The sequence below is a fragment of the Rattus norvegicus genome, chromosome 14 (genome assembly GCF_021556685.1).
Source record: "Rattus norvegicus strain SHRSP/BbbUtx chromosome 14, alternate assembly SHRSP_T2T, whole genome shotgun sequence".
NCBI lineage: Eukaryota > Metazoa > Chordata > Mammalia > Rodentia > Muridae > Rattus > Rattus norvegicus.
Window position 1 is genome coordinate 43,357,006 of NC_141547.1, and position 26,152 is coordinate 43,383,157.

At 42.2% G+C, this 26,152-nt stretch overlaps 1 protein-coding gene across 1 annotated transcript in view; it reads left to right on the top strand.

The window, feature by feature from the left end:
- Positions 1-26,152, top strand: part of Rfc1 (replication factor C subunit 1) — a 74,872-nt gene that overhangs the window by 35,643 nt on the left and 13,077 nt on the right. Inside the window, 13 exon segments of the mRNA NM_053547.1 lie at positions 2,214-2,446; positions 3,315-3,392; positions 9,037-9,114; positions 10,098-10,185; positions 12,304-12,575; positions 15,302-15,409; positions 18,088-18,267; positions 21,147-21,251; positions 21,595-21,952; positions 22,592-22,704; positions 23,939-24,053; positions 25,671-25,762; positions 25,937-26,074. Coding sequence (NP_445999.1) covers positions 2,214-2,446; positions 3,315-3,392; positions 9,037-9,114; positions 10,098-10,185; positions 12,304-12,575; positions 15,302-15,409; positions 18,088-18,267; positions 21,147-21,251; positions 21,595-21,952; positions 22,592-22,704; positions 23,939-24,053; positions 25,671-25,762; positions 25,937-26,074 — 1,958 coding nt within the window.

Sequence of the window (26,152 nt, forward strand, 5' to 3'; positions counted from 1 at the left end):
AAGAATAATTTTTTTATAATATTTTCTTTTAAAAAGTACTTATTTTTTTTTTTTTTTTTTTGGTTCTTTTTTTCGGAGCTGGGGACCGAACCCAGGGCCTTGCGCTTCCTAGGTAAGCGCTCTACCACTGAGCTAAATCCCCATCCCCAAAAGTACTTATTTTTTAATTTTTGTGGTTATGTTTGCTTGCTTGTGTGTATATGTATGTATGTATATATATGTATATGTATATGTGTATGTATGTATATATATGTATATATATATATCTATATGTATATATCTCACTTGTGTGTAGTAACTGCAGAAGCTAGAAGAGGGCATAGGATTCTCCTGAAGCTGGAGTTACAGCTGGTTGTGAGCTACTGTGTAGATGCTGGGAATGGAACCTGGGTTCTCTGCAAGAACAAATGGCCTTAACCATGAGCCATCTTCTCTCTAATCCTATCTAGGCTTTAGACAAGACTGAACACAACAGTGTGGAGTATGTGGTAGCTGAGGAGCAGAAAGGGGAAGGAGGCTTTTTTAAGAGGCTGGTGATAAAATGTTTCCCATATGGGATGGGGTGTGTGTGTGTGTGTGTGTGTGTGTGTGTGTGTGTGTGTGTGTGTGTGTATGTATGGGGGCATGTGCCTCAGTGAGTATTGGAGGTTAAAACACATGTGGGAGTCAGGGGTCTCAGGGATGGAATGCAGGTTCAGGATTGGCACCAAAGCATTTGTACCCACTGAGGCATCTCCCTGGATGCTGGATTTTTTTCCCTTTGGATATAAAGTGTAACAAGACAAACAGTTTAAATGAATGGTTAGGTAACTGTCAGATGTCAGCCCTCATTATGTGTGTGGCCGGTCTGGACTTCTCACCACCCTGTGTACCACCCTAGTCAGCATCCTGTCTGGAACTGTGATGGCTTCCCTCTCTGCAGTGTCCCCTCCAGAGGACAAGACTTAACCAACATGTGCTATGCTACTTAGGCTTCCGTGCTGCCACCCGAGTTCCTTTCTATCAGCTAGGGAGTCCTATAGGATTTGATCCTTACCTACAGCCACACTGCCTTTAACTTGGGAGCACTGTAATTGGGGCTTACAGTTCACACTATCTGACTGTTGTTGTAGAGGTGTCTTCATTGCATGGCTCTGTGCAGATGTTGCTTATCAAAGAGATGTTCCCTAGTCAGGTAAGTTAGGTCATACTAGAAATCCCAGCATTAGGGCAGGAAGTTTGAGTTGGAGGTCAGCTCTGGCTATGTAGGAAAGTCAAGGCCAGCCAGAATTACATAGACTCTGTCTCAAAAACCAAAGGATTGAGAAGCCCAGTGGTGGTGCATGCCTTTAATCCCAACACTTGGGAGGCAGAGGCAGGGGGAACTCTGAGTTTAAGGCTAGCCTGGTCTACTTGGTGAGTTCCAAGACAGCCAAGGAATACACAGAGAAACCCTACCTAGAAAACCAAAACCAAATAAAAAGCCAAAGGCTTATAGCTAAGGGGAGAGTACTTGTCTGGTATACATAAGGCCTTGAGTTTGAGCTCCCAAGAATAGGCTTTTTTGATGATTGCTTTTATCAAAAAGAACAGTTTCTTGGACATTTTCTCTCCTTCTCCTTCCCCTCCCCCCCCCCTTCTCCCTTTTTCTTCCTTTCTTCCTTCTTTTTCCTTTTCCTTTATGGTGTTGGGATGTGAACCTGCGGTCTCCTATGTGTGCTATGCAGGTATTCTTCCACTGAATTATCCCCTCTCTAATCATTCATTTTTTGGAGGTACAGAGTCACTGTTGGAGATTGGACTTCAGGCCTCTTGTATCCTTAATCACTCCTTACTTTTATTTTGTTTCACTTTTTCTTCATGCAGCTTGAAGATAAAATGTGTGTATTTGTTTATATACACATACATGTATGTAAATATGTATAAAATTAATGTATCTTCTTTTCCTGGACACTATGCATTCTGTGAGGTCTGGGAATGCATCTTTCGCTGCTGTATCTTTTCTTAGCCCTTAGTTGTATCCTCAGTGCCTGGTATATAGTAGGTGTGTTATGAATGTTTGTGCAGCCAGCCATAGACCTGGCCCTTGTAAACGGCAGAGTGTCTGTTAGATCCAGAGGATAGGAAGAAGAAAACAACTCAAGGTATTAGGTGTTTATTTTTTTAAAGCTGGTAAAAATGATTAGTTTATATAATTAAGACCTATGCTTTATCAAAAATATTTTCCATTTAAGATGAAGACGATGACTTTTTATGTAAAAAGGCAGCCTCCAAATCAAAAGAGAATGGAGTATCTACAAACAGTTACCTTGGAGCATCAAACGTGAAAAAGAATGAAGAAAACACTAAGACTAAGAGTAAACCGTTATCACCAATAAAACTAACACCGACATCAGTGCTTGATTATTTTGGAACTGAAAGTGTCCAGAGATCTGGGAAGAAGATGGTGGCGAGCAAAAAGAAAGAGGTAAGTGTTTGGCTTGCAAGCAAGAGTGTGAGAGTTGCTGGGTGTGCTGGTGTGCACCAAAGCTTCAGCACTTGGGAGACTGAGGCAAGAAGAGCATTAGTGTAGCCAGCCTGTGCTACATAATGGAATTGATATCCATTCATGGATACTAACCTTGGGATTCATAAAGTAAACATGCTTTATTAATAGAGATAGTTTTGTGTGATGTAGATAAATATCATCCTCATTCTGGAAGATATGGGAATTAGAATATGTGTGTGTGTGTTGTACTCGAAAGCAGGAAAACATTTAATTATACGAAAAAGTCTTGGTTCTTAGAGTTTAAATGGAATTTTCAAAGTGTAAACTTTTTTTATTGTTGATTTACACATTGCATTTTGAAATGGGATAATATGTTGTTTTAACAGAGTGCACCCATGCTGATCTTTAGTTTGACAGATACTGAATTCGTTCTCCCTGGCCATTTAGGAAATGGACCTACAGGTACATCAGCTGTAGTGTGCGCTGATTCGTTGTGCCTTCACGACTGTCCATGCTGACAGTGATTTGCTAATATTTTAGACTGTTTCGCTGGCCAAAGCATTAACCTATAGTGTGGGTGCTGTGCACACTTCTTTTGAACATATCAATAGAACAAAATGATAGTCATCTGTCTGTAGAGTAGTCTTTATGAGATTGGATGTTACCAGAACAGCCACAAACTTGACTTTGGCTGCATGGATTGTGGCCTATTTCTCACTAATGTGTTTAGTTAGTGTTTCCAAAAGAAAAAAGAAAAACAAAAAAAAACCAAAAAAAACCAAAAAGCCCAAAACTTTATTTTTAGCTGGATTTATGCTTATCTTGCTTGATTTTCTTTGGAATACAGTCTTCTCAAACCCCAGATGATTCCAGATTAAATGATGAGGCCATCGCCAAGCAGCTGCAGCTTGATGAAGATGCAGAGGTATAACCGTCGCAGTTAATTATCAATGTCCGCTCCGTGTTAGCTTGGAACTCATGTTAGCCAGGCAAACAGTCAAGGTGGTTTTAATCCTTTTCTCTTTTTAAATAAGTTCTGTCTGTCTGTTTGTATATCTGTTTGTCTGTATGTGTCCATCCCCGTGTATCCGTCTGTCCGTCCGTCCGTCCATCCATCCATCCATCCATCCATGCATCCATCCATCCATCCATCCATCGCAGGACCAGAATTCACTGTGTAGGCTAGGCTGGCCTTGAACTCACAATTTTGCCTTAGTTTCCTGAGTATTGGGATTGTAGTGGTGCACAGCCATGATTAGCTCAGGATTGCTCTACTCTAATTTTAAATTGAGCCTCATTAGGAGTTCGGTGTAAAAAATAAAGTATATGAGAATATAAGTTCCTGTAGAATATAAATGATGTTTCTGACATACTTATTTATGTAAAAGTTATGAAGTTCTGTGAATAGGAGGCTTCTTAGTGTATTTGAAAGAATTTCGTTTTCTCCTGTCTTCTTTTTGCTTTCACTCTGAGCATACATACCCTGTCCAGTGGCCTTAGTTACTATATACACTGACTTAGAAACCTGCTTTTGGTTAGAGCTGTAAACCCTTATTTGAAGAGGATTTATTGATCACTTACTGAGTTCCTAGCCTGGCTGTAGGTAGTAGGTGATTACAAGGAGGAAAACAAGATGCTGGGAAGTCACAAGCATGCAAAGAGGGCAAGCGGAGTTCCAGGTAGGGAGGGAGTGCATTGTTTCAGAGAATGAAGCACAGGGAGCCACTGCTGATTACTCAAGTCCCCACTAAGCACAGGACTGCAAGGGTAAGCATCATAAAGAGGAAGTGTGCTCAGGAGATCAGTATGGCTGCACAAATGAGTGAGAAGGAAGTTAGGTGATTTGGACGGGTAGCTACCAGCAAGTCCTGTAGGTCACAATGGATCTTCAGTACCTAGGAAAGGGGCTTTGATTGGTTAGGACTTCAGATTTAGCTTCTGTGAGATAGACACATTGGAGTCTTTAATAAAGTGGCATGACTTGGTGGGTCTTAAGTATACTGGCTTCTGTAATGCAGACAGGATAATGGAAGTCTTTCCCAGTGGTTGGGCATGGGCAAAAGCAGACCAGCGTGGGATTGCTAGGGTATGGCAGATGTTGGCTTGTGTCAGGGTGGAAGTGGGAGAGATGGTAAGAGGTGACCTGAGCAGCTGGATGGACAGTGATGCTGTTACGAAGATCAGAACACAGGATGCAGGTACAGAGAAGTTAGGAGTTCTGTGCTGGGGGCCATGAGACGGCTCAGTTTAAAGCGCTTGACATGGAAGCCTGGCCACCTGAGTTTGATTTCTGGGATCCATGTACAGGTAGAAGAAAAGTTGTTCTCTGTGCGCCACATGAACACCCATGCATACACACAGATATACATTAATGAACTAAAAAGAGGAGGTAGTGGAGGAATGAGGAGACAAGCCTAGCACTCAGCTGAAGTTGAGTATTTGGAAGTGATTAGCATTTGTGTGGGGCTTAATACTTGTACACCTGTATGACACCTTGAGGAGAAAAACTGAAGAAAAACACTTTTAGGATTGGTCTTCAGATTGGAGATGAAGAGGACTGGCAGAGGGACTAAGGGAGTGGTGAAAGGGGTGGGAAGACTGGACGAGCGGGCGTTTGCAGATGCTGAGTACGGATGAAGTTCACCGGGAGTGCTCATCGTCTAAAGCTTTGTTAGGGCTTTGTGGACCCCTTCCCTGTTTCTTAGAGTGGGTGTCCTGTTCCTAAACTCCCAGGACTGTTACTGTTTATTGAAATTGTGATAAAGATGCCTTCTATATGTAGCTTTCAAGTCCTGTCCCCAGGGCTGATTATGTCTCAGCGCTTGTTGTAGTACCCTGTATGGTTCTTCATGTTGTTAGCCGGACACTTCACACTTAGTGTTTTACAAATATTCTTTAGCTGGGTATGGTGGTCCCAGCAGAGGTAGACAGATCTCTAAAAGAGCTTGAGGCCAGTCTGGTCTACATAGCAAGTCCCAGACCAGCCAATACTATATGGTAAGACCCTGTCTCAAAACAACAACAAAAACCAAAACCAAAACATCTTCCTTGTTTTTGGTTATATGGAATTATATTATCTCTAACCAGGTGTCCTGATGACTCACTGTAGTGAGAGTGGCCATGTGAAGTCATTCTCAGGAACCTAACTTGCCTTATCTTTGCCGAACAGTAGAGGATTATCTACTTTTTCCCAAAGAACCAAAGGACATCACAGTCCCCTGTTTTCCTATTTCTATCACATTCTTTTAGACTCTTTGGGTAAATTATTAATCTAATGAAAGACTTTCAGGATGTTAATCATTGATAGTCTTTCCTAATTATCTTCTAAGAATCCCGTCTCCAGTTTTACATCTCTTTATTCATGGTAACTGTCCATTATCAAATACTGAAGTCAGTATATCAAATGCCACATGAAGTCAATGACAATAAACATTGTGTTAAACACAGGGTCCTTTACTACATGCCATAACCAAGTAATAAGTTCCGTTCCGTTCCGTTCCGTTCCGTTCCGTTCCGTTCCGTTCCGTTCCGTTCCGTTCCGTTCCGTTCCTTTCCTTTCCTTTCCTTTCCTTTCCTTTCCTTTCCTTTCCTTTCCTTTCCTTTCCTTTCCTTTCCTATTTTCCTCTGAGACAGGGTTTCTTTGTGTAGCCTTGGCTATCCGGCAACTAGCTCAGTAGACCAGGCTAGTCTCAAACTCAGAGATCCACTTGCTTCTACCTCCCAAGTGGTGGGATCAAAGGTGTGCACTGCCTGGCACCCTCCCTCCCTCCCTCCCTCCTTCCCTCCCTCCCTCCCTCCCTCCCTTCCTCCCTTCCTTCCTTCCTTCCTTCCTTCCTTCCTTCCTTCCTTCCTTCCTCCCTCCCTCCTCTTGCCCTCCCTCCCTCCCTCCCTCCCTCCCTTCCTTCCTTCCTTCCTTCCTTCCTTCCTTCCTCCCTCCCTCCTCTTGCCCTCCCTCCCTCCCTCCCTTCCTTCCTTCCTTCCTTCCTTCCTTCCTTCCTTCCTTCCTTCCTTCCTCCCTCCCTCCTCTTGCCCTCCCTCCCTCCCTCCCTCCCTCCCTCCCTCCCTCCCTCCCTTCCTTCCTTCCTTCCTTCCTTCCTTCCTCCCTCCTCTTGCCCTCCCTCCCTCCCTCCCTCCCTCCCTTTCTTGTTTTTTATTTTTATTTACTTTATGTATGTGAATACACTGTCACTGTCTTCAGACACACCAGAAGAGGGCATCAGATCCCATTACAGATGGTTGTGAGCCACCATGTGGTTGCTGGGAATTGAACTCAGGACCTCTGGAAGAGCAGTCAGTGCTCTTAACCGCTGAGCCATCTCTCCAGCCCTGCCTGGCATTTTCTAATGGAAGTATATCAGTATATCAGTTCCTTCTAAAACACCCAGAATCTCTGTTACCATAAATATAATACCGAGTATGATGTGGAAAAGTGGTGTTGTTAAGAAACCCTTGGATGCTGCTAGTAGAGTTGCAGTTACTTCTGTGATTAAGATGTTCACATTGACTTCAGTAATTAGGTATATAGTTCATTTGTAGAAAAGAGATACTAGTACAGGAAGCACGTAAGGGTGCCCTGTCTGCTTCCTTTATCCCTACTTTGCATGGGTTCATACACTTTTTGCTAGTGGAGTTGAAATGGAGAAACTTGCACATGGTAAGTAAGCATGTGGTCTCTTCTAGTGATCTATTTGTCCAGTGTGGCTACTTCATTTCTTAATTACAAGGAAGAACGTGTTTACTGCATTCTCATCAAGCTTGTCCTAGCTTTCAGCCTTCTTTCAGACTGGGTGGTTTGCAGACTTTTCTTGTTTGAATAATGTAAGATTTGTTGGATACTAGGCTGGGCGGTTAGGTTTACCAGGCACATGAGGTGAGTTTAAAATGAGAAGTGTGTTTCATTGTTTGGTCTTCAGCTCTGTTCTGCTGAAAGCAGAAGTGTTTGGCAGTGATAGGTGCTTCTGGTGTCTCTGTGCTGATAGAGTCCTGGTAGTTAAAGTGCTGATGGTATTTGTCTGTTCTTACTATCATACACAAAGAAAATACTCTTCTGTAAATTTTTTTATTATTTTATGCTTATGGGGGTTTGTCTACATAGATATTTGTACCACATGTGTGCCTGGTGATGTGGAGCCTGGGAGAGTCTTTGGAACTGGAGTTACAAACAGTTGTGAGCTGCCTTGGAGGTGCTGGGAATCTAAGTAGGGTCCTCTGAAGAGCATCAAGAGCTCTTAATTGCTCAGCTATCTCCCTATATTAGATACAAAAATTTAAATTTCTTAGATTTCCTGTTTACGTGTCTCATGGGTGATTATTTTTCTTATAGATTGAGATTTTTAAACAGGTTTATTATTTTTACTTGTGTGTGTGTGTGTGTGTGTGTGTGTTTGTTTGGGTATGAGCATGAATACAGTTGCCCGTTGGGGTCAGAGGCATCAGACTCCTTGGAGCTGGAGTTACAGTTTTGAACTTACCAGCACCAGTCCTGGGAGCCTACCCTGGGCTGTCTTATAGAGCCGTATGTACTCCTAACTGCTGAGCCATATTTTCAGTCCCTTAGGTTGAGATTCAATCCAGAGATTCTTCTAGAGCTTCAAACACATGAAGCAAGCTGGGTGTGTTGGACACACTTTAACTTCAGTACTCAAGAGGAAGAGCCACAGGCAGGCAGAGCTCCATGATCTTCAGGAGTCCAAAGCCTGGTGTAACAAAGCTTCCATACCATCCAGGACGACATAATGAGACAGGGCCTTCCACAAGGGTGGCTGGGAGAGGATAAGCCAGGCGCGGTGGTGCACGCCTTTAATCCCAGCACTTTGGAGGCAGAGACAGGCAGAGCTCAGTGAGTTTGAGGCCATTCTGGTCTACATCCTGACTTCCTAGCCAGCCACTGTGTTGTAAGACCCTATCTTAAAAAAAAAAGAAAAGAAAAGATGGGTGGGCGAGGTTGGAGAGATGACTCAGAGCTAGTAATGACTTTGTAGAGGACCTGAGTTTATTCGCTAGCACCAGTGTCAGTAGCTTAGAGCTATTCATACCTGCAGTTCCAGCAGATCTGATGCTCTCATCTGGTCTCTGCACTCGTGTACATACCCACATATAGATGCAAGTATACACATGAGATTTTCCTTCCAACAAATAAACAAAGCATAAAACATAATGAGGAGAACAGTTATACTAAGAACATTAAGAGAGAATGTGACCTCAGATTTTATGAAGAAATTCCACTTTAGCACGTGTACCTCCATTGGCCAGTAAGGTGACTCAGCAGATGAAAGTGCCTGAGGGCTGGAGTTCAGTACTTGGGGCTCAAAAGGAGAAAAACAGCTCTTACAAGTTGTCTTCTGACCTCCTTACCTGTGCCATGGCATCCATACCCACATACACAATAAATAATTAAAAATGAAATAAACAAATTTGAAACATGCTAACTTTATTATGCTGTAGAACATGTGATACTTGACTTATTTTTAGGAAGTTTTTCTGTTTTTTTTCTAAACATATGAACTACACATTTAAAAACTTTTAGGTACAAAAGCCAAAAGCATCTTACTGTGTTATGCTTTTTATAGCTGGAGAGGCAGTTGCATGAAGATGAAGAATTTGCAAGAACACTGGCCTTGTTGGATGAAGAACCTAAGACCAAAAAGGTAGCATTATGGCATGTGTATGTGTGTACATGTGTGTACATGTGTGTACATGTGCAGGCCAGAGATAGATGTCAGGTCTCACCCTCCACCTCAGTTACCTCGGAGCTTCCCATTTCTTCTAAGTTGGCTGACCAGGGAGTGAGCCTCCAGGATCCTCCTTGTGTCCTTCCCAGCTTTGCAGTTACAGGAGTGCACTGCCATGCTTGGCTTTCCCATGGTTGCTGGGGATCAGAACTCAGGTCCCTGTGTAGGTGCAATATGTGGGACGATGGCTTTATCTGCTGAGCCTTCCCACTAGCTACATGGTTTAAATTTACAGTGTGTGTGTGTGTGTATCATTTACAATGTTATTGTTTCTAAAAGGTTTCAAGAAATAAAGCAGAGCTTGCCTCACACAGTGGCTTTTACCTTTATTATCAAAGGGATTTTTAAAAAGATTTACTTATTTATGAGTACTCTGTAGCTGTCTTCAGACACACCAGAAGGGGGCAGTAGATCCCATTTCAGATGGTTGTGAGCCACCATGTGGTTGCTGGGAATTGAACTCAGGACTTCTGGAAGAGTGAGTAGTTCATGCTTTTAACCTCTGAGTCATCACTATCATTTTTTCCTGCTTTTGTTTTGTTTTGTTTGTTTCTATTTTAGTATGCAGCTGCATGATATTGTATTAGTAGTTTGGGAGTTGAGATAAAGGAAGACTAATAAGACTTCCATTTCCGGGTTAGGAGACTTGGGTGAAACAAGGTGTCTATTGAATTATTGCCATAATCTTCCACATGTTTCCTTATCAGTGAAATGAAGTAATTAAACATTTCCTTTGCTGTGGTAATTTTTGTGGATAAATGGATGGCAGTTTATTGTGGTATCTTGCTGGTTTGGAAGGTGACCCTTAAATTTAAAATTTAATTCGTTTTAACAACACATTTTATAGCAATAGTTTTCCTATTACTTAATACTTCTGACACTTTTAAAACTTGTTTTAGGCTCGAAAGGACTCTGAAGAGGGAGAATCATTTTCACCTGCCAAAGCTGAGTTAAGCAAAGCAGCAAAGCAGAAGAGCCCTGCTAACGGTAAAGATGGCGCTCGCTTGTCTCTGCAGAAGAGAATGCTGCTAGCTTTGCTTAACCCTTCTTCTCTCTCACCAGTTGTCTGGTGGACGTTTCAGAGAACTGCTCCATTTAGATGACGATACTGCTAGGCTCATGATGTGCTTGTGCTCCAAGCCTCTGTCAGCAGTTGAATCATGTCATAGTGAGAAGTGCAGCTGAGTGTCCAGCCTTGTGAGTGTCAGCAGCATAGCGCACTGGGGAATCTCACTTCTGATGCCTGATATTGGAGAGGCTGCCGAATCCATGCATGTGGAACCCACAGAGATGGCAGTCTGATTTACAGTCACATTCCTATAAAATCAAACCTCAAAATTAGCCATCTCTCTGCTGTTCGTATGTTTCTTTTGTACCATCAAAAAGTTGAAAACTTTTTCTTTTTTTTTAAATTGATAGACATAGGTTTTTTTTTTTTTTTAATTTAAAGATTTATTTATTTTATGTGAGTACACTGTTGCTCTCTTCAGACACATCAGAAGAGGGCATTGCTGGATTCTGTTACAGATGGTTGTGAGCCACCATATGGTTGTTGGGAATTGAACTCAGGACCTTTGGAAGAGCAGTCAGTGCTCTTAACTGCTGAGCCATCTCTCCAGCCTGAAAACTTTTTCTTTATTGGCTATTTTATTTATTTACATTTCAAATGTTGTCCGCCTTCCTGGTCTCCCATCCACAACCCTAGCCCATCCCCTCTCCCCTTTGCCTCTAAGATAAAGTTGAAAGCTTTTAAGTTGAACAGTCCTAAGTCAAAGATTATCTGCACTTTGAAAGCTAAATACTGGAGGAGAACACCCTTCTGCATTTAATGTTATGAAGACTGTATTGAGATACACTTTGTTAATGTATGAGTACCCATTGGTATGTGTGTTTTATTGTGGGGTGACACAGAAGCAAATGACTTGAGCTTTTCATGCTAGAGGAAGTGTCACAGGGTCAGCCTCTGGGTCATCAGACCATCTGAAGCTCTTCAGATTATCTTGGATGGCCTGTTCTGCATTGGTCCTGATACTGCACCATCTACTGATGCAGTCACCCACCCCTTGCCTTTTCTTACCCTGTTCTGTTTACTTTGCTATACAAGAGATTAAATCTAGGGCTTTGCACATGCTACTTAAGTGATGTTTCTGAACTATATTCTCAGCTCTCTTTTTACTTTTTACTTTGAGATAAGGTTCTACTGAGTTATCCAGGCTGGACTTGAATCATTCTGTGCTTTACACTTAAAGCCACAGTCTTTCTGCCACTGCCTTCTGAGTAGTTGGGATATTAAACCTATGGCCTAGATGCCCCCTCATTGTTTGTGAAACATTAGTTTCATGACCCATGTGGGTTCCCATGTCAGTGGACACTCAGCCTCTTTATGCAAAAGGGTAGAATTTACATATAGTTTACAGACAGCTTGGCTTCCAATATACTTTAAACCATTATTAGATTACTTTCATACAAGTAGTTATGTGCTGATTGTTAGACAATCGTCATCAGGATAGATGTACATAGTTTGTATATACACAATTAAAGTATTTTCTCTTCATGGCTGGCTGACCCGTGAGTGGAGCCTGCAGATGTGGGGGACTAATAATAGATGAGCTGATTATAGAGGTAAATCTGCTTGTGTGGTACTTTTCAGCCTTGATGACTCAGGATTTGGGGTTTCTCACTGCTACAGAATTCTGTGTAACAAATTCCAGTCAATATGTTTTGTCTCTGTATATTTTATAGCATATCTATGGAAGGACATCATTGTCTTTTCACACCATTTGGGTTTGATCTCAGGCTTAGTGCATTGGTGGACAGGTAGTGTACTATTGGACTACATCCATTTCTCTCAGTGTTGTTTACAATATATCACATGGATAGTTTGTATTTAAAATTACAATTCTTGATTTGAACTGGTCACAAAGAAATACTGTGTGAATATATGTTTAAAAATTAAGTATGCTGTGTAAACTAAAGTAGTAAGTGTTTTGAAATAGTGTGATACTATGTGGTACTAAAATCACATTGCTGAAAGCTGAAGGAAATGTTGATGTAGGCTGTCATATTCCCCAAATAACAAACGTGGTTTTCCCTTTGTAAAAGCAGAGCATTTCTCAATTGGAAGAAAGACCTACAGTCCTGCTAAGTACGGCAAGGGTAGAGGCTCAGAAGGCACCAAGCAGCCCTGCAGATCAGCTCACCAGAAGGAAGCCTGCTCCTCTCTCAAGGCCAGCTCCAAGCTGGCTCTTATGAAAGCACAAGAAGAAAATTCTTACAAAGAAACAGAACTGCTGGCTGCAAAAAGAGAAAGTGCCATTGAGCCCAAAGGAGAGAAAACAACTCCTAGGAAAACGAAAGGCTCTCCAACTAAAAGAGAGGTAGGGACTTTATGAAAGTGTGTAATTTAGGAGTACATGGCGCTTCTAGTTGGATTGTTTATCATGTTCCTAAGTTGTTGTAAAAACATAATTTGAAGCTGGGGGTGTAACTCAGTGGTCAGGTGCTTGCTTAATATACTTGACTCCCTGTTTGGTCCCCAGAAGACATCTCATTTAAATCGCTTCAAGAATATTCATTATTAATATGGGAAATGAGCCAATATGTATCGCTATTATATATATGAAACAATGCTCATATACATAAATTATATTCCATAATATTCACAATAATCTTTGAGTATTTACTTTTGTTATTTGTTGTAAAGATGAAGAAACAGGCTGAAAGAATTTAAGTAACTTTTCTAAGATTACCTATCTGTGGCCCTCAGAACCACAAAAGGAATTTTCTCTTTTTTTTTTCATAATTTCAAATGTTATCCCCTTTCCTGATTTCCCCTCTGGAATCCCCCTATCCCTTTCCCCCTCCCCCTGCCTCTATGAGAGTGTTCCCCTGCCCACCCACCCATTCCCTCCCATCTCCTCGCCCTGGCATTCCTCTACACGGGGAATTGACCTTCACAGGGCCAAGGGCCTCTCTTCTCATTGATGCCAGACAATGCCATCCTCTGCTACATATGCGACTGGAGCCATGGGTTTCTCCATGTGTACTCTTTGGTTGGTGGTTTAGTCCCTAGGAGTTCAGAGGGGTCTGGTTGGTTGATATTGTTGTTCCTCTTATGGAGTTGCAAACCTCTTCAGCTCCTTCAGTCCTTTCTCTAACTTCTCCATTGGGGCCCCGTTTTCAGTCCAATGGTGTTTGAGAACATCTGTATTTGTCAGACTCTGGCAGAGCCTCTCAAGAGACAGCTAGCACTTCAAAAGAAATTTTCTTTGTCTTTAGATATATTTAAGATAAACTTTTTTTAAAGATTTATTTATTTTTATGTATATGAGTACAGTGCAGTTGTCTTCAGACACACCAGAAGAGGGCATTGGATCCCATTACAGATGGTTGTGAGCCACCATGTAGGTGCTGGGAATTGAAATCAGGACCTCTGGAACAGTGCTCTTAACTGCTGATCATCTCTCCAACCTGATAATGGTGTTTTGAATTTCCAGTTTGGAAGCACTTTAGATCTACAAGAAGAAACCATTATTCCATTATGCCTCTTAGGCATTTAGCATTAAAGGCAGAATAGTGCCTATTTTAACTGCTCATCACCAGTGTGTGTGTGTGTGTGTGTGTGCGCGCGCGCGCTGTGAAGTGGTGAAGATGTTGAAATGCTTTTGTTTGCAGGAAATTCTCATAAACATGCTTGAAGCATCAGTTAACTTTTTGGCCTCAGATTTTTCTTCAATAAATATTTATCAGGGGGAGTTTTTCTTCAGGCATGCTAAAGTTCATGGGGAAGTTTACAAAGAGTAATATTTTTGGGGGAAGGAGGAAATAAAAATTTAAAAAGTGATACTGTCATTTTTATGGTGTTTTTTGTAGTTGGACTAGAAGTAATGTAGAACTTATACTTAAGTAGTTGGGGGGGGCATCAGAGTTTAGTAAATTCAAATGATCTTAGTCAAATAATTCTGACATAGTAATTGAATATGCTTCAGTTATAGCCAGGTGTGGTGCATACCTGTAATCTCTGCACTTGGGAAGCTGAGGAAGAAAGGTTGATAGTTCAAGGCCAGCTTCTGCTACATAGTGAGACAGACCTTGTTTCAGAACAAACAAGGAGGCAGTCAGGCATGTAGACAATTCAAAGTTGCTTTTAATTTCAGACTTTCACAAAGAAGAATTACTGTTACAAATGAATAGCATTCCTAGTTGGTTTATGGGATCATATTTTGAATCTTGTTAAAAATATGGCTTTCCGGGGAAGGGAACTTCCATATAGAAGGGGAGGGGAAGGGGTTAGGGGGATGTTTGCCTGGAAACTGGGAAAGGTAATAACAATTGAAATGTAAATAAGAAATACCCAATTTAATAAAGATGGAGAAAAAAAGGAAAAAAAAATATGGCTTTCCAGGGTACATAATTGAGACAGCTATAATTAGATCCCCCCCCCCCCCCATAATTTGAGTGGCCCTTTCAATGGGTGAGAATGATTGTTAAGTAGGATTGGGGCCAGATATGATAGTATATGCCATTAATGTTAGCACTCTGGAGACAGACATAGGTAGATCTCTGAGTTCAAGGCCAGCCTGGTCTCCATAGTGATTTTCAGGCAAGCCTAGTCTACACAGTGGGTTCTTGTCTCAACAACAATAGCAGCAGGGGACTTGGATCCTAGGATGAGCTGTAATAGTTTAACTCATAACCAGCTTAACTATCTTATTGATCATGTCACTTATTTATACAAAATAATATTTTGTCTACTTCAAGAGATTTGGACTTACTCTCGTAAGTTAAAGCAATATAAAATAGAAATTGGAAAGAATAAATAATGACACAGTGTTATAGTTCTAAAAGCTATTTAGGAGACCCCTCCCTAATACACATGTCCTAGACACACCCAGTATCTCTGGATCAGAAACCTAGAAGTGGATATTATTTTTATTTATATATATATGTATATATACATATATATATATACATATATATATGCAAGTTATCTGTAATATATATAAATATATGTAAATTATCTAATATTTAAATAGAATTTTCTGTAATTTTTTTGAGGCACATTTTAATTTTACATGTCTTTTTTCTTTTCTTCTGCCCAAAGTCTGTAAGCCCAGAAGATTCTGAAAAGAAGCGCACCAATTATCAAGCTTATCGAAGCTACTTAAATCGAGAAGGTCCCAAAGCCCTGGGCTCCAAAGAAATACCCAAGGTAAGGGTCACGAAGAGTGTGCTGCTCTGTGAGAATGCTTCATGGTTTTGGTGTGCATTCACTGCTACGTCAGCAAGGAGCTAATGAACCAGTACTAACAGAAAGTGTCAGCTGCTGTTTTCTGAACTAGATGTTTATGTTCACATTTTGACTCATGCTGTGGACACTGAGATGTCTTCCTGTAGACAGTGAGTAGCTTGAGGAGGGATGTGCCTTTCCATGCACTGGGGAGAAGTCCCGTGTCTTTGTCTTTGTGCTACTCAGAGCTTAAGGAATGGCATGGCGAGTGCCTTCCTATCTGATAGTAATTTTGTTATGTGCTTTGAGAAAGGAGTCCAAGATGTTCTTCAAGAACTTGGAACTGGATTTTCAGATGGTTGTCTACATGTATGTCTATGCACCATGTACATGCTTGGTGCATTCTTGAGGCCAGAGAGAATGTTGGAGCTCCTGGAACTAGCGTTGTTGACGGTTGAGAGCCACCATGTGGGTGTTGGGAATTAAACCCAGGTTCTCTGGAAGAGCACTTAACCATAGAGGCATATTCTAAGTCCCGAAGAGAATGTGTGCACATGCACAAAAGATTTATTTATTTTTATTTCATGCATATGGGAGCTTTGCCTGCATGTATGTGTACCATGTGCTTGCAGTGCCCACAGAAGCTAGAGGGAACACTGATCCCCTGGAACTGAAACTACAGTGGCTGTGGCTCTCCATGTGGGTACTGGGAATCCATCTAAGGCCCTCTAGTAGATCAGCCATTGCTCTTTTTTCTTTGGGAGATTTTTTTTTTTTTTTTTGGTTCTTTTTTTTCGGAGCTGGGGACCGAACCCAGGGCCTTGTGCTTCCTAGGTAAGCGCTCTACCACTGAGCTAAATCCCCAGCCCCTCCAGCCATTGCTCTTAACCACTGCATCATTGCTCCAGCCCCAAGTGACATGGTCTTTAATGAAACAGGACAAACATATAGGACTTGGCGATAATAGGAAGTGAGAACTATAGCTGAGTGGGTTCCAGAAATGATCTGGTGATGGCACAAACATCTGGGTAAATCAAGGCAGAGTGTTTTGATGTTGGCTGAGTTGTGATTTAGGTGATGTATCTTTGTGGGGGTGCTCAGTAGACAAGTGACTGTGAGGGATTGATTGCACGTGAACCTCTACAGTATTAGTGTGTCGCTAGTGTGGAGGGAGAACTGTCATCTAAGAAACCCTGGCTGCCAAGTGGAGGGCCTTATCACAGTTCTTTATGAAATGGACCGTGAAAACCAAAGTGGGCCTGATGAGTAGCAGGCACAGACAGACGTGAGAAAGTCTGATGGGTGGCATCAGAGTAGTGCAAGCAAGAACAGGTGTTCTTGTCTTTTTAGATTATATTAAAGGCAGGTTTACTGGGACGCTGTGAGCTCATTGGCCCCAAGGATTGAGGCCAGGGGAGTCACCACAGGGAGAGGGAAGGTGGGGGAAGAGAAAGAAAGGGCGTCCACTCATGCAGGCACAGAGAAAGAAGAGAAGGGAGTGAGAAAGGGTGTTCTTAGGATGAGTGATTGTTATGGTCCATCATGTCATGGAAGTTCCAACAAAGAGAAGACAGATGCAATCTTGTCCATTGCCCAAGTAAAACGAGTAGTGGTCCTTGCTGACCTCAGCAAGAACAGGATGAGTAGAACAGTGGAGACACTGATGCAGTGACTGGAGGGAGCAGGGGCTGTCTCTGACTCTTCTGTCAGATTTTGGGACCTTTTTCCTCGTACTGAGTTGCCTGGTCCAGCCTTAATATAAGGCTAAAAATATTAATAATATAAATATTAACATATTGCCTATCTGCAACTTGATATGGCATATTTGGTTGATACCCTTGGGAGGCCTGCCATTTTCTGAAGATAAAGGAGGATGGACAGGGGAGGTAGAACACTCAGGACACAGGAGGTTGGCTTTGAAATGCAGGAGCTTCGTTATGTGGAGGGGACTGATCAGGCCGATGCTGGGGTATGTGTCGAGCTTTGTTTAACTTCTTTTCAAAACTTTCCTCTTTTACCAATCTCAGTTCTGGTCAGAGTAATAAGGAGCACAGCATATCGTGTACTCCTTATGTAATCTGTTTGGGTGTCTAATTTAGCTGATTTATTATAAAAACTAAAAATTTGTCACCTTAGAGAGTTGCAGTTCAGACTTAGGAGGAAAGAAGCCTGGTCAGCTCTTAGATTAGCTGTTATCTTTCCAGGGGGCGTGGGTGATGCATTCCTACCTTTATGTTTCTAGCAGTTTCTCTGCTTTTCTCTCAGAGGGAGTGGGGAGAGCTCATACTAGATAAGCTTTCCAGAAGCAAAGCTGGCTTCAGCCGCAGCAGCAGGCGTCAGTGGGCTGGGTACATTTGATTGTTTACTTAGAGGTGCAGAACTAATCACTGATTTAAATGTGGAAAGTGGAGAAGGGCACTAGCAGGCAATTTGAATGTTTGCCAACAGTATGTTCTCTTTGTTCTTTTGATATCTGTTCAAAGTTAGCTATGTAAGGAGTTCAACAGGATTCACCCCAGGGTTCACTGAAGCTCCATTGTAATTTCCTAGCCAGGTTTCCTGCTGGGGTTGTTATGATGGCTGGTGCCTCGGCTGCCACTGTTCCTTTGGAAAAAGCGTCCTTACAATTTCTTCTCTGCTCCATTCTCTCGGTTTTGTAGGGAGCTGAAAACTGCTTGGAGGGCCTGACGTTCGTGATCACCGGAGTGCTGGAGTCCATCGAACGAGAAGAAGCCAAGTCTCTAATTGAACGTTATGGGGGGAAAGTAACAGGAAACGTGAGCAAGAAAACCAGCTACCTCGTCATGGGCCGGGACAGCGGGCAGTCCAAGAGTGACAAGGTGGGTTCCGCTACCTCTTCTCACGGGGCCTGCCTGCTGCAGTATGGCAGTGTGACTGCGGTACTGCCCTGGCCTTCACCCTACAGATTTGTCTTCTCTGCATCCCACATGCTGTGTTGTCTGCTGGGACTACTGTAGTAGTTTACTTCAAGGTGAAGTTTGGTTCAAGCAGTTTGGTTACTCAGTTGGAAACATAGTTGCAGTTTACTTGACTTTATATATTCTAATTTAAAACTTAAAATTTTTTAACATACAAACTTAGTTTCTTTTTTTTTAAGTTCTGAGTTTTCTGATACATACCGCTATAGATCCTATCTTACCGTTTCATTACTGGAAGTGTGAGGAAGAAGCAGGTCAGTAGTAGAGTTATACGATACCTGACTAATTGGTTTAACTTGCCCTGACAAGGTGGTAGTCACTGGCTAGGATGTTTCAGCAGCTCAGGAGCTTAACCCAGAGAGTCCCAGCCACAACCTCTGTCAGCCTTATGGGCATCAAGCCTGGCCTTGTGCTTGTGAGGTAGCTGTCTGCCAGGCAGGAAATAGAGCATTGGGGATGGTCATTATAGCTGGGATGGGTCTTACAGGCTCTGTCCCAGCAGCATTCCAGGATGCTGCCTCATTGATTGACATGGCTTCTGATTGGGGGTGCTGCTCCAAGTCAGTATCCCTCAGAGATGGACATACTGAGTCCTGCTAGCCAGAGGGTATGGAAATGATTGCCACACGAGTCAGTCGTAAGAGGGCATGGAACAGCTGGACTTTGGTTCTCCTGACTTTGTTCCTTCCTAGGGAGCAAAGGTAAAGAGAGCCACAGAAGTAATGATGCCACACCACTCTGGTCTGCACTCACTCGTGCTGGCTAGTTTATGTCAGTTCAAACTAGAGTCATTCTGTAAGAGGGAGCCTCAGTTGAGAAATGCCCCACTAGATATGCCTGAGGTGCATTTTCTTGATTGATGACTGATGTGGGAGGGCCCTGCTCACTGGGGGTGGTGCTCACTCTCACCTCAGGGCTGTTGGTCCTGGGACTATAAGAAAGCAGATTGAGCAAGCTGTGAGAGGAAAGCCAGTAAGCAGCCGTCCTCTATCAGTTTCTGCCTTGAGGTTCCTGCCCTGTTTGAGCTCCTGTCTTTCTCCCTTTTCTCAGTGACATACTTTAAGCAAGTTCCTTAAGTTGCTTTTGGTTATGTGTTTTCTCATAGTAGGAACTGTAACTAAAATGCCATTTTTTTTTTTTTAAAGAATTTATTTATTATTTTATTTATCTGAGTACACCATCACTGATACATCAGAAGAGGGCATTGAATCCCATTACAGATGGGCATTATGTGGGTGCTAGGAATTGAACTCAGGACCTCTGAAAGAGCAGTCAGTGCTCTTAACCGCTGAATCATCTCGCCAGCCCTAAAATACCATCTTTAAGGAGCTTGCTTATTTGTCTGTCTGTCTGTCTGTCTGTCTGTCTGTCTGTGCTAGACATTGAACCCAGACCATGTACATGCTAGATACACTGAAATACATCTTTAATCCTTCATTCCTTGAGGAAAAGGATCTTGCCACATTGCTTAAGCTGGTCTTAAACTCTTGGATCCTTCTACCTGTTTCCTTCGTCCTGGTATTATAGGAATGTAGTGCCATGGCTGATCTTCTCCTCTCTCTCTCCTATCTAAATTCTTTGCCACGTTGTTGCTTCATAGTTCAAGTAGGTCTCAAAATCTGTATTTCCTTGCCTTTCAATCATTTCTCTCTCTCTCTCTCTTTCTGTGTGTGTGTGTGTGTGTGTGTGTGTGTGTGTGTGTGTGTGTGTGTGCGTGTGTGTGCGTGTACGCGCGCGCGTGCGTGCGTGTGCTGGAGCAATGGGCAGAAGAGGATGTTACTTATCTTTTTCTGTTACTCTCCACCTTATTCCTTTGAGATAGTCTTACTGAACCTGGGCCAAGGCCAGTGTCCAGGAAGCTACCTCTGTCTCCACCTTGGTAGAGCTGCAGTTAGAAGTACATACACAGCTGTACCCAGCTTTTGATGTAGGCACTGGGGATTTGATTTCAGGTTCTTTCGCTTGTGTACCCAGCACACTTAGCCACTGAGCCACATCCTTAGTCCCATTTCTTTTTAATGGTTGTTTTTAAACGGTAAAGAATTTGCAAATGTGTTGTGTAGTGGCATTACCCTGTCTATCTCATAGGAGCGTTTGTGCAGTGAGAATAGCCCTTCTGAAGCCGGAGCGCCACAACGAACTTAGTGCTTTCAGTATTGATTATTTATTTATTTACATTTTCCCCTTTTTGTTTGTTTTTTTGTTTTGTTTTTTTGATCTCTGTGTAGCCCTGCTGTCCTGGAACAGCTCTGTAGATGTTGAACTCAGAGATCCACCTGCCTCTGCCTCCTAAGTGCTGGGATTAAAGGCCTGTGCCACCATCAACAGAGTTGAAACTAGGAAAACTAGCTTTATAACCTCTTTCATAATTCATATATCCATTACTGGATTTCATCTTTACTGATAATTTTGAGGTGATTTTTTTTTTCTTTTAAATTCCAGTGTTGGGGCTCAGCAGGTATGAGCACTTCTTGCTCTTGGAGAGAGCCTGGGTTCAATTCCCAGCACCCACATGGCACTTTCAACTGTCCATAATTCTAGTTCCAGGGGATCTGAAGTCCTCTTTGAGTACCAGGCATGCTCATGGTACACAGACATACATATGAGCAAAACACTTAAACATCCAAAGTAATAAAATAAATCTTAAAAATAATTAAAAGTAAATTACAGCATTACTTAGTTAACAGTGTGTTTCTTCATACTGTAGGCCTTAAAATGATTTTCTGCTACAGAAAGAACTGTTTCGATGCAGTTCTGATGACTTGTATTTCAATCAACAGGCAGCAGCTCTGGGAACAAAAATCCTTGATGAAGACGGCCTGTTGGATCTGATTCGAACTATGCCGGGCAAAAAATCCAAGTACGAAATCGCTGCTGAGGCTGAGGTGTGTAAGACAAGCTGGTTTATTGAAGGTGATGTATAGCGCCTCCCATCTCATGGCGACAGTGACAGACAGTGCTGCTGTCTAAAACTAATGAGGAGGCATTAAAAGAAGTTGTTGTTTACCTCATGACCCTATCTTTTTATTTTAAAAATGGTCACTGTGTTGGCTTTCTGGGCATGTTTCTGGGCATGGGCTGGGGGGTGGTGACTCCAGACACTGATCGTCCATTGTGACAGCAGCCTAGCTGCAGTAGCTCACTTGGCTATGTCAGTTTGCCTCTGGAGTATGTGTGGCAGGATAGAAATCTTTGGTATTTCATCAGGCTTTTTGATTTCCTCTTCAGATGAAGAAAGAAAAGTCCAAATTGGAGAGAACACCCCAAAAAAATGATCAGGGAAAAAGAAAACTTAGTCCAACCAAGAGGGAGTTGGAGCCTAAAAAGAGCAAGCTGACTCCCCTTAAGCACAGCCCTCGGAAGGCAGTGAAGGAGGAGGAACGTGTGTGTCCGAGGGGCTTGGACGCCAAGGAGCCTCATGGCAGCCACAGTGCCAGCAGAGAGGAGTGCCTGCTCTGGGTGGATAAGTACAAGCCCACCTCACTCAAGAACATAATCGGACAGCAGGGTGACCAGAGCTGTGCCAACAAACTGCTACGCTGGCTCAGAAACTGGCACAAGAGTTCTCCAGAAGAGAAAAAGCATGGTGATTTCACAACTATAGTCATTCTGTGTGTGTCTGTCAACATGTAATGCTCAGTTGCATGCATGGTCTTGCTCATGCACGGTTCATTTGCCTGTCAGCAAGTATTTACTGAGTCTTGTTCAGGGCTAAGTGCTGTATTAGGCCCTGGGGGTGCTTCTGTGAACAAAGCAGGCCCTTTAGGAGCCCCCAGCGAGTGGGGGAGATTATGAACCGGCTGTTAAAATGCATGTGCGAGTCCTGTGGTAGGGTGAGTGCAGGGAGCTCTAGAAATGCTGGTGTGTGCTCAGGAAAGAGGATGCGAGTGCTCAGCCCTAGAGGAGACTCGGAGCCCAGAGCAGAGCTGGGTTAAGGGGATGTGTGTGTTACTGGGCTGGAAGAAAAACCAGTGCCAGTGTCTGAAGGCCTGAGAGAGAGAGAGAGTGCTCAGGGCCCTGGAGGAAACCAGAAGTAGCAGAATTAAGCACCGGCACAGTGGCCTGTGTCTCAGCACAGTGGCCTGTGTCTCGTTTGCTGTTGGTAGTGCAGTAGGTTCACTCTCCTCTCTGCTCTGGGGTGCTCTTGGGCATTCACGGAGGGTTCCTTCTGCTTGTTTTGTCTGAAAGATGTGCACGCTAATACTCTGGAACTTCTCTTCCCTAGCAGCAAAATTTGGCAAAGTTGCCAGCAAAGATGATGGCTCCAGTTTCAAGGCAGCACTGCTGTCTGGCCCTCCAGGTGTTGGCAAAACCACTACAGCTTCTCTTGTGTGTCAGGTTGGTGCCCTGTCATAGTGCAGTGATCAGATAGCTCGTGTGTGTGTGTGTGTGTGTGTCTGTCTGTCTGTCTGTACCTACAGTGTATATTTTTCTAAGGTCAAGCTTTAGAATTTTCTTTGGCTTTAGTGATGTTTGTCATTTCTTTAAAAAAAAAAAAAAAGCTATTATTCTGGCTGGGTGTGGTGGTGCATGCCTATAATCCCAGCATTGGGGAGGCGGGTGAATCTGTTGATTCAAGGCCAGCTTAGTCTACACAGTGAGTTCCAGGACACAGAGAGATAAATCTTTTTCAAAAAACCAAGGAAATTAAAAAAGCACCTCAGACCTGTTATTCTATTGGCTATTACAAAAGCATCCATTTCCCTTATAGGTAGAGGATGTGTTACTAGGGGCCCAGTAGACGCCATGGCTGCAGGTGGTACCGAGCCCTGTGTAGCATGCTTTTCCTTTTTTCCTTGCAGCACTGCCAACTTCTTAGTTTGTCCGCCTGTGTCCTGGTGCCCTCCTTGCATTCCCCCTCTTACTTTCTAGGGCCACATACTAGCTGATTTTGTGTTAACTTGACACAAGCCAGACCTCAGAGAGAGAGGAAGGAGCCTCAGTTGAGGAAATACCTCTGTAAAATCCAGCTGTAAGGCATTTTTCCATTAGTAATCAATGAGGGAGGATCCAGCCCATTGTGGGTTTGCTATCCCTGGGCTGGTGGTCCTGACTTCCTTCAATGATCAACAGTGATATGGAAGTGTAAGCCGAACAAACCCTGTCCTCCCTGACTTGCTTCTTGGTCACAGTGTTTCATCGAAGCAATAGAAACCCTCACTAAGACAGCCATTATTAAGTAAGGGTTATTTGAATACACCCACCATGATAGAGGCAGGTGGTCTAATAACCTGGCACGAGCCATCATACATAGCTTACCAGCTTTGGTTTTAGGACTAAACTGTGTGTGTTGTGTGTCTGTATGGTGTTTTAAGAATCTCTAATGCTGGGGTTGGGGATTTGGCTCAGCGGTAGGCCCTGGGTTCAGTCCCCAGCTCAAAAAAAAAAAAAAAAAAAAAAAAAAGAATCTCTAATGCTATGGGAAATAATTAAATTTGTTGCCTTTTGATATCATACTTAATATTTTTTTACTCATTTTTAATGTGACTTTTGGAACCTTTGTGTTTATTAATTAGCTACCGCCCAGGATTATTTGCACTGTGTTAATAATGATTTTTAATATTTTGACTAGGAATTGGGCTACAGTTATGTGGAACTAAATGCGAGTGATACTCGGAGTAAGAACAGTCTGAAAGCAATTGTTGCTGAGTCATTGAACAACACCAGCATCAAAGGCTTTTATACAAGTATGTGCCCTTTATACAAGTATGTGCCCTTTATACAAGTGTGTGCCCTTTATACAAGTGTGTGCCCTTTATATATGTATGTGCCCTTTTGAGCTGGAGCTATAGATGTGGTTAAGAAAACAAATCACTTCCGTGTTCTTTAGTGAGCACTCCTGTGTGCTAAGCATCCTGAGGCATCAAGAAAGGAAAGGCCCCTGACACAACTCTTTTGGAGCATTAGTTATGCTCTGTGGTCTTAGAGGTTTCTGAGAATGTGATAAAAATGTGTGCATACCCATTCTTTTTTGGTATGTGATGTTAGACAATTCATAGGTGAATCTTGTAAAGGAGAATGGGGAAAAGAAATACACTGTTTCACATGAGTGATAAGGCCTGCGGTTGAGGAGGTAATCATGTTTGGGGCAGTGAAAGGATGATATTTATTCAGAAACCCTTGGAGAATGAAAGGGCCAACTTGGAGCTAGAAGATGTGATCGCTGTGGAAGGTAAGGTTGTGACAGGTGTTCCTGGAGGGCTGGATGTCATGGGGGAAGTGAAGGTGTATCAGGCAAGGGTCCACATGCCTATGGAGAGTTGCATAGAACCATGGTACTTTTAATGTTAGAAATTAGTTTTTGAAAGAAATTGCTCAGAAAATACCTCCCCCCCGCCCCCGCTTTGTGTGTGGGTGTGAGGGTGTGAAGTGTGCACATCACCACGCCCAAGATTTTCCTGTATATTCTAGGATTTGCAAGGCAGATACTATTCTGAATGAGCAATGTCTCCATATTACTTCCTGTACGTGGCTGTGGAAGTGTTAGTTAATACAACTCTTTAGCAGTCTGGCATTTTTCCTCAATTCTAAATCATACATAATTTCTAATCTATGAATTTCAATTCTTGGAATTTAGCTGTCATTATATTTAATATGTGCAGAATGGTATATACATATACACACATACTGACACATGCATGTACATATACACACACAAACATATATATAATGTTATATGTGTGTGTGTATATATATATATATATATATATATATATATATATATGTACGCACATAGACATACATATACATACAGGTGGACCACATGCTCTCATCATATAGACACACATACAGACATGAAGACATAAACACATATTATAGTCCCACATGTAGACACATGCACACATATGGGGATATTTAGATATTAGTGATATAAAAGCTTAGAAGCATCTTAATATTTTATCAATAAACTACATTATTATATATTTTAAAGGAGAATATTAAATTACATTAAAAAGAAGTGTTATTGGGGTAAACATTACCTCTTCTGGTGTGCAGACAAAACACCTGTATACATAAAATAAATCTTAAAAGGAAGAGAGGTGTTATTGATATATGGATGGATGGAAATAGATCAATGACCAAAATTTATTAAGTGAAAAACCGTAAGGTACATATTTTTATGCAGACAGGTTTTAAATATGTATTGGCTATCTCTGCATGGGCTTTAAGAGAGTTGTTGGGAAGAGACACTGGAAATGCAGAGGGGCTGGGAGAATTTTTTTTATGGCTTAACTCTTGGAGCTGTTGGCATTTAAATGTGTGTTGAATATTACTGTGTTCTGCCCTTTCCTACACCTGGTCAGGTGGAGCATCTCCTTCTGTAAGTGCGAGGCATGCTCTCATCATGGATGAAGTTGATGGCATGGCGGGCAATGAGGACAGGGGTGGAATTCAGGTAACACAAGCACTGGGGCTTTTGTCTTCCTGTTGGCTTTTAGATTAAGAAAATAAGTTATGTGCGTGGATAATTGTAGCAGTTGAGAGCTTTTTTTTAAAAAAAAAATACTAAAATCTATTGAATATCTTATTTTTAAAAATAATTATTTTATATTCTAAAATTTCCTTTTAGGAGCTAATAGGCCTGATAAAGCATACGAAAATTCCCATCATTTGTATGTGCAATGATAGAAATCACCCCAAAATCCGCTCATTGGTTCATTATTGTTTTGATCTTCGTTTCCAAAGACCTCGAGTTGAACAGATTAAGGTATGATGATTGTAATTGCAAAGAATTAAAAAGTGTTTTGGGGAGCGTGTGCTCATGCACGTGCGATAGGGTGTACAT